Below are 7,982 nucleotides of genomic sequence, written 5' to 3' on the forward strand. Positions count from 1 at the left end.
GTTAATTCCTCCTCTTTCTGCAGAGCAGTCTGTCCTTTTCTTTCCTATTTTTAACAATTTGCACAAAATGAAAGTTACTAGCGCAAAGCCAAAAAAAAGTAGAAAGCTGGGGCAACCTATTTCATGCAGAATGCCAATGCTAAGAACCTAAACCCAGACTTAGGCTCCAAAAATAAGCAGCCTCATTCTCCCAGGCTCCGTATCACTAAGCAACCATGCCTCCCACAGGGAGGAGCAGAAGTCGGGGTCCTCGGTGTCTCCACCACCCAGCCTGTCTGCTCCCCGGCTCTGCTTCTGCTGCAGCCAAGGTTTGATGCAAGCGCCCGGCTCCAAACCTGGTGATATAATTTCCAAAATCAGGGGTTTAGAGACAGACAAGCCTCCCTCCCAGTCTCCGTGTTTCCCATCGGTTTTTGCCCTGGCTTGGAATATAGATGATTTAATGTTGTTTAGTGTAACACCAGTCCTCAGAGCTGCAGGAGAAAGCCCTACAGAAACCTAAAAAAGTCTGAAGACCCCCAAACTGCGCTCATACTTGGACTCAAAGCCACCCTACGCTTTCAGGATGCTGCTGTCCAAGCCTGGTAGCTTCGCTGCAGAGACAGGGACCATCCCCCACATTTCACCCAACAGCAAGCCTAGATAAAATCTCCGGCAAACCACAGCAGTCTCCAGATCAGGCACAGTGCCAAGGGGATGGGCTCCAAGAGCTGCAGGCTGTCCTACCTGCAAGAGAAACTTCTGAGAAACTGAAAGTGCTCTACAAACACATCCCCTACCAGCATCGCTGTGGCTGGAGGTGACACGCTCACCACTCACTGCCTAGGAAATCCTACATGGTTTTGCAAGGAGTCAACCCTAAATGACAAAGGTTGTTTGTTAAAACAGACTCGATGGCAGCAGCTGGGGAGGAAAACAATGCTAGCATCTTCTAAAATGAAAACAGATCCTTAAATTCTATAAGGAATAGGACTCCATGCCTGCAGCGTCATGTCTCCGATCATCTGAAAAGGACTTGCCCTCAGAGAAAGCACTTTCTAGCCTGCACAGCTGCAAAAGGTGTAGGGGCCCTGGCTTCAAGGGGGCCGAAGGACCCTGTCTGCTCACTCACATCCTCTTTCTTTAGGAAAGCAAACAGAAAATCTGGCTCTCTTACCCGGCTGGAGCCCACTAGGCTACTTGGACCTAGTCCATGTTTGATGGTAATCATCTCTGACAAGCAGCCTCCTAACCACCGAGCTGCTGAACCACATCCCCCCTTCCTCTGCCACCATCCCCTGCCTCGCTTGCCTTCCCAGCGTTTTTCTGGGTCCCAGCACTTTGCAGGCTGACCTATTTCTGGTCATGGATGGAAACGCTGCTTCTCCAAGCCCTGCTGGGAGAGCGGCATCAGTAGGTGTTGCTTCATTCACGGTGGTGCCAGGTCAAGCAGGGAATGCAGCTGCAGGGAGCACGTCAGCAACAAGCTAAATGTGAGGTCTGAAGGCTGTGAGGTTGAGCAGCAGCATCCCCAGAAAACACTCTCGCTGCACTTTAGACGCAGGTCCCAGCTGAACGCAGAGCTGTGGCCACGGTGGTGCTGTACTAAGTGTCCACTGTCACCTCAGCGGTGAGTCACTCGCACAATACTTACCACAGACTTTGTTGCAAACATGTATTTATCCCTGAGCTGGAAATCTTCAACATCTTCCAGGATTATTTCTTTGTTTTCTCGGCTTTGAAAGAAATCGGTGCTGCGAATGACAGTCGAAGCCCCAGAAGGCTCGTGCCGCTCGATGTACACAGTGTTTGGCTTATCGTAGGGCTCAACTCCCCTGGAAGGGACCAAAAAAGAGGTGGTGGTGTTATTCTTGCACTCGCAGAGCAATGCAGGCAGCAGCAAGTTTAAAGGACCAGGAGTTCTTGCAAGAGGTAGGTGGGTGTGCAAGAACCAGGGGGAACATGGAGCACCCACAGGTGTCTGTGTGTCTTGTGTTGGTGGCTTTCCTGTCACACCACAGTGCCATGTTACAGGGTCTCTGCCAGGTGAGTGGGGGCAGAGAAGAGTGGGAGCAGGGGGCTGAGGCCAGAGGATGCTTTGGTATCTGGGTCCTCAGTTTGAATAGGGCAGCAAACATGGCAAGGAGTGAGGAGTGAGAGAAGACAGGAGGATAGGGGTAACACACAGGGGCAATCATTGAATCACTAGGTTGGAAAGGACCCACTGCATCATCAAGTCCAATCATTCCTATCAATACATACCAAGAAAAAGATTTCACATGTTCCTGAATCATTATCCAGGTCCGGCCGAAATCATCTGATTTCCAGAGCTGTAACAACAAAGGTGAGACTGGGCAACCAAACAGACCCTGTCCTTTAAGAGACCAAACCTCAGGCAGGATGGACACGTGTTCACCACAAAACTGTGAAGGGCTTCAACGCCTTCTCTTCATGCAGCAGCTGCTTGGAGCAACAGCAATCTTTCAAGCTGCAGGAGAATAACTCAAACAGGAACAGAACGCCCTTTAGTCCCCTACCAGAAGGATTTTACACTAACTGGTATTAAACAGGATGTTACCACCTCGTTTTACACTAACTCACACGTAAAGGTAAGTTGTTAAAATGTACGTGTGGAGTGCGACGGGGAGGGTAAATCTCCAGGCAGAGCTGTCTCCGTTAGAACTCGATTGTGCTCATGCTGCTGCTGCAGATCTGCAGGTATTAATACAACAAAGGCCAGGAGGAGAGAGATAGCATCTTTCATTGCGGCAACGAAAGCAGCAGTGATAAAAATGCCAGTCCACAGGCACATCAACCCCTCTGCAGATCCCATCCCTCACAGGGCACGTGTCGCTAGAACCTGTCTTTTTTCCATGTGACGGTGGCACCCAAGCTACAATTTTGGCCTCTTTTTTTGCAGGTACATGGACATGGTCAGCCAGACTCCAGTCTTGATGGTCAGTCCAGCAGCCTGCCCAGGGAAGGCACCACTCCCAGCCAGCTCCATCCCCCCAAGAAGGCATGAGCAGCACGCACCCTGCTAGGACCAGACTCAAAACAGCAGGGACTGCACACATCTTCTGTTCAACTTTCCCCAGTCACATATTGGGGACAGTTGTTTCATCTCCAGGTTTTGCTAACGCTGCCTGTGTAGATCTGAAGGTGCCGTAATTATTTACAAACTCTAGCTGGTAGCTCCAGGGGAAAAAGAAATGATTGTTTTCAAGAAGCAATTTGTTACGCAAGACCCAAAGCCAAACCACACGCCTGCCTGAAATACTGCGGAGGTCAGTCCTGCCTCGGCTGCCAGCACTCCGCGGCGAGTTACAACCAGAGAACTCGGGGAGATCGATATGGGTCGGAGCCCAGCAGATGAAGAACCAGCATAAATGAAGGAAAGGGGAAAGGGAAACGAAGTGTTTGAGGTGGCCATCCTGCAGGTACCGTATCATAGAATCACAGGATGGTTTGGGTAGGGAGAGACCTTAAAGCCCATCCAGTTCCACTCCCCTGCCATGGGCAGGGACACCTCCCACTGGATCAGGGACTCCAAGCCCCATCCAACCTGGCCTTGAACACCTCCAGGGATGGGGCAGCCACCAGGTTGCTCTGAGCAACCTGGGCCAGGGCCTCCCTACCCTCACAGGAAAACATTTCTCCCTAAGATCACACTTCAATCTTCCCTCTTCCAGCTGAAAACCCTTGCCCTTTGTCTTATCCCTGCAGTCCCTGACCAAGAGCTCCTCTCCAGCTTTCCTGGAGCCTCCTTCAGCCCTGGAAGCTGCTTTAAGGTCTCCCTGCAGCCCTCACTTCCCCAGACTGAACAATACCAATTCTATCAGTCTGTTCTCATATGGGAGGTGCTCCAGCCCTTGGGATCATCTCCGTGGCCCCCTCTGGACCCACTCTACCACATCCATGTCCTTCTCGTGTTGAAGACTCCAGACCTGGATACAGGACTTCAAATGAGGTCTCATGAGAGCAGAGTAGAGTGGGAGAATCCCCTCCCTTGCCCTGCTGGTCCTACTGCTTTTGACGCAGCCACTGCAGGGATCAGAAACCAGCCTGACCTGCAAGGAAGGGTGTGTCCTGACGAATTTGGGACAGCTCTGCATGCAGCAGTCTCAGAGCAGATACCCTGGATGCTCAGAGCACAAATCCATGTGGTGCTGGCGTAAGCCCAGCTGACTCTCGGCACAGGCTGAGAGCTGTGGGGCACATAACAGGCCAGGGCATTGTGATAGCAGGGGAGAGGCAGGATGCTGGCCCTCGCATCTAAGTAGAAGTGCTCACCTGCTTTTTAGGATGAGCCCTGTCGAAGCCCAGGAGGAGGTTGGGGTTTCTGCTGTGCAGGAGGAGGTCTGCTGCTCTGAAGGGAATCGAGAAGCCCTGAATGGTGTTGCAGAAGTCAGTGGTGATCCAGAGGTACGGGACAAAGGCATCCACGAAGATATACTGCGAAGAGAAGTACCGACAAGAAAGAAGGGAAGCAGGCAGTCAGCCTCCAGGAGGTCAGAGTAGAGCTCAGGCAAGCAGTAGTTCTCCTCACCCTCTTGTTGTCAGCTGGGCTGTGATAGAACTGGGCGATGGCCACCTCGCTGCTGTTCCCCCCATCGAAGCTGAACTTCTCTGAAATCTTCTTAAAACCCTTTCCATAGTCATATGAAACATAAACCTGCAAATGAGAAGCCACAGCATGAAGAGCACAAAGCTTTGGTTTCTCTCCTGAGGGATTTGGTAGAAACTATCAGGAGGAAAAGCCTTAGAGAAAGCCTAAGCCACACTTCCAGGGGCTCAAACCCTTGGGACAACATAGAGGAAAGTAAATTTTATTTTTGTGCCTCTGAACTCAAACACATGGGACTTACTTCATAAGGCTAGGCTGACAGTGGGGGTTGTTCAGCCTAGAGAAGAGAAGGCTACGGGGAGACCTTAGAGCAGCTTCCAGGACTGAAAGGGGCTCAAGGAAAGCTGGGGAGGGGCTCTTGATCAGGGAGGGCAGGGAGAGGACAAAGGGGAAATGGCTTTCAGCTGAAAGAGGGGAGATTGAGATGAGATCTTAGGAAGAAATGTCTTCCTGCAAGGGTGGGAAGGCCCTGGCTCAGGTTGCCCAGAGCAGTGGTGGCTGCCCCATCCCTGGAGGGGTTCAAGGCCAAGTTGGATGGGGCTTGGAGCTCCTGATCCAGTGGGAGGTGTCCCTGCCCATGGCAGGGGGTGGGACTGGACGAGTTTTGAGGTCCCTTCCAACCCAAACCATTCTATGATTCCATGATTCTTGCACCTCCCAGCACAAGAAAGGTTCCACAGCCACTGACACCTCGCCTAGTACGGGAAGCACCTTGGAGCAAGGCGAGGCTGCATTACTTACATCACTGTTTTTGGGACCCAGCAAGGACAGGCTGTCTCTGGCCAAGGCCACGATCACGTTGCTCTTCTCTCCCGCCCAGTGAACGACCATCTGGTTGTGGGAATCATTGAGGCTGACCTGCAACACCAGAGAAGAGGAAACCCTGAGCCACAGCCTCACCCACAGGGTCAGTCAGAGAGCAAACACCCGCTTGCACTGCTCCTCCTCAGAAACGCAGAGTTTGGGGAAACTCCTTCAAACCAGGTGCTGAAGTTAATCAGTCCAGAAGGCAAACAGCGGAACAGCATTGTGTGTCTGATTTTTCAGACCTTGTAGGGCCAAGTGTGGGCATGCCTGGGACAAGCTGGAGAGGAGGGAGCTGGCCTCTTCTCCCTGGTGACAGGGGACAGGACAAGAGGGAATGGCCTCAAGCTCTGCCAGGGGAGATTTAGGCTGGACATTAGGAAAAAACTGTTCACGGAAAGGGTCATTGGTCCCTGGCAGAGGCTGCCCAGGGAGGTGGTTGAGTCACCTTCCCTGGAGGGGTTTAAGGGATGGGTGGATGAGGTTATGAGGGACGTGGTTTAGTGTTTGATAGGAATGGTTGGACTCGATGATCCGGTGGGTCACTTCCAACCTGGTTATTCTACGATTCTATGAAGCTCAACTCCAGCCTGCAGTGCTAAAATGCAACGGGATGGCCCTGAGCTGTTGGGTTTCCACTGAAGGCTTTATCCTTCCACCACTTTCTGAGGCTGCTGTGCCTTCATCCCACTCCCACCTCCTCTTGCAGTCCCATTTAAAGCCTCTCCATTCAAGGCACAGCCGAGCAGCTGCTCAGCACAACGGCGGGTTGGAAACCTCTGATGATGTGATGGGGATGACGCTGGCAGTGCCACCAAGCCAAGGCTGCTGTCACTTATACAGAGACCAGCACAGCAAGGTATTCAACCAAATAGTTAAAGAGAGGGTCTCTCTAGGGAGGTGACATTCCAGCATGGCCCCATGTAAAGCAGCACCACTCATGAAGAAAAAGGCATGTGCCTGAAGGGGTTCCTTTTCCCTTTATTCTTCCTCAGAGATGCAGGATTCCGGGGACAATTAAAACTAAAACTGAGGATCAAGTAGTGATTTCAACTCCAGGGTGATCAGGCAAAGTGCCAGAGGCAAAGAGTCACCTTCTACCTTGACTTCTTCTGTACCTGAAAGGATGTGCTGGTTTCCAAAACAAACACAATCACACACAATCCCATTATTTCCCCTGTGTGTGTTGTATCTGGCAGCGCTGTCACGGCAGCGGTCGCGAAGGGCTGGTTTCTATGGGGAAGCTATCGCAGCATCACTGGAGATGCAGGAGCCTCCAGGAAAGCCCGGTGCCAGCAGCGAGCAGGGACAATGAGCCTGTCCGGGGAAGCTGGTGAAGTAGCTCAGCCACGGATGGGCAACTCCATAGCTGCGGACGTGCATGCCGGAGCCCTGCACAGCATCGCAGCTCAGCCTCAGTAACCCCTACGCTCACAGCCTTGAGAAGCTGTAAAAACACAGGGCTAAGCCCTTCTTAGGCTTGATACCCTGTAGCTCCCACTGACCTCGCTCTGCAAGCAACCAGCAAGTAAAATTCTTGGAAAAACAAGAGCTCTATTCGGGAAGAGGGAAGACGAGTGAGGCAGAAGCCCTCAAATGCTTCTTCTGCAAGGGGAATCAAAACCTGTGAGCAGCCCCCAGGGCTGATGCCCCCAGGGGGACCCCCACCAGCTCAGCCCTGCCACTGGGCAAAGCACATCAGAGAGCCCAGATAGCAACGCAGCAGAGATTTAGGTCAGGCAGCAGCAGCTACAAAGCAAACCAGCGGTAGCCTTGCGAAAAGAAAAAAAGCAGTGATGCTGTTTGACGATGCAGGGAAGCAGGGCAGAGAAGAAGGAATTGCTGATGCCCACTGAGACAGCAGACATACAGCCTCGGGTCTGAAACCCAGAGCAGCTCTGTGTTCCCGCCCTCCTTTAAAAGCAGAATAACCCCATCTGATTGTCCTACATCTCTATTAGTTATCTGGGTGCAGCTTTTTACGTTTTCAGCTGTGCTGGGCTGATGTCGCTGGCTTCAGGCAAGTGATTTATTGATTTGTCCAGAGTTTTGCTGTTATTTAGAGGGGAGGAGAGTGAGAGGAGAGCCTGTAGTTGCACATTCACAGTCAGTAACAAGCCCATCCAGCCTCCCTTCCCCAGAAAAGCCCCTCGAGAAGGAGGTTTGTTTGCTCCCCTCAAAGAAAGCCGAAGTCTGGATATGCAAGACCTGCCCTGCTCCTCTCAGCCTTGGCTTCTTACTACCTCCACAGGGACTTCAGTAGCACTTTGCATGTTTTTTTCTCCAAGAAATCTGACACCGAGAGAGCTTCATACAGGAAAAGCGCAGGAGGCTCCTACCTGCACCTCGCTTTAACCTCAGCAATAAACCTCCACAGCGTTTTTTCCACCCCTGTCAGCTAAAAGAGAGAGTGAGACCCCTCCTCAGAGCTGGGATGCACAGCAAAACCCAAAGATCAGGAACATCGTGTTCGGGCTCAGAGAATCCAGAACCCCAAGGACTAGGAGCATCATATTTGGGCTCAGAGGAGCCAGAACCCCAAGGACAAGGAGCATCATGTTTAGGCTTGGAA

The 7,982-nt window shown here is 52.0% G+C and overlaps 1 protein-coding gene across 1 annotated transcript in view; it reads right to left on the reverse strand.

The window, feature by feature from the left end:
* Positions 1–5,462, reverse strand: part of SORL1 (sortilin related receptor 1) — a 48,282-nt gene extending 42,820 nt beyond the window's left edge. Inside the window, exons 1-5 of the mRNA XM_069876456.1 lie at positions 5,348–5,462; positions 4,529–4,654; positions 4,273–4,434; positions 2,242–2,309; positions 1,634–1,814 (exon numbers count right to left, since the gene is read on the reverse strand). Of these exons, the coding sequence (XP_069732557.1) occupies positions 1,634–1,814; positions 2,242–2,309; positions 4,273–4,434; positions 4,529–4,654; positions 5,348–5,437 (627 nt within the window). The 5' untranslated portion in view covers positions 5,438–5,462. The remainder of the gene's footprint in view (positions 1–1,633; positions 1,815–2,241; positions 2,310–4,272; positions 4,435–4,528; positions 4,655–5,347) is intronic.
* Between the last annotated feature and the right edge of the window lie 2,520 nt (positions 5,463–7,982).

Source organism: Phaenicophaeus curvirostris, chromosome 25, assembly GCF_032191515.1.
Source record: "Phaenicophaeus curvirostris isolate KB17595 chromosome 25, BPBGC_Pcur_1.0, whole genome shotgun sequence".
NCBI lineage: Eukaryota > Metazoa > Chordata > Aves > Cuculiformes > Cuculidae > Phaenicophaeus > Phaenicophaeus curvirostris.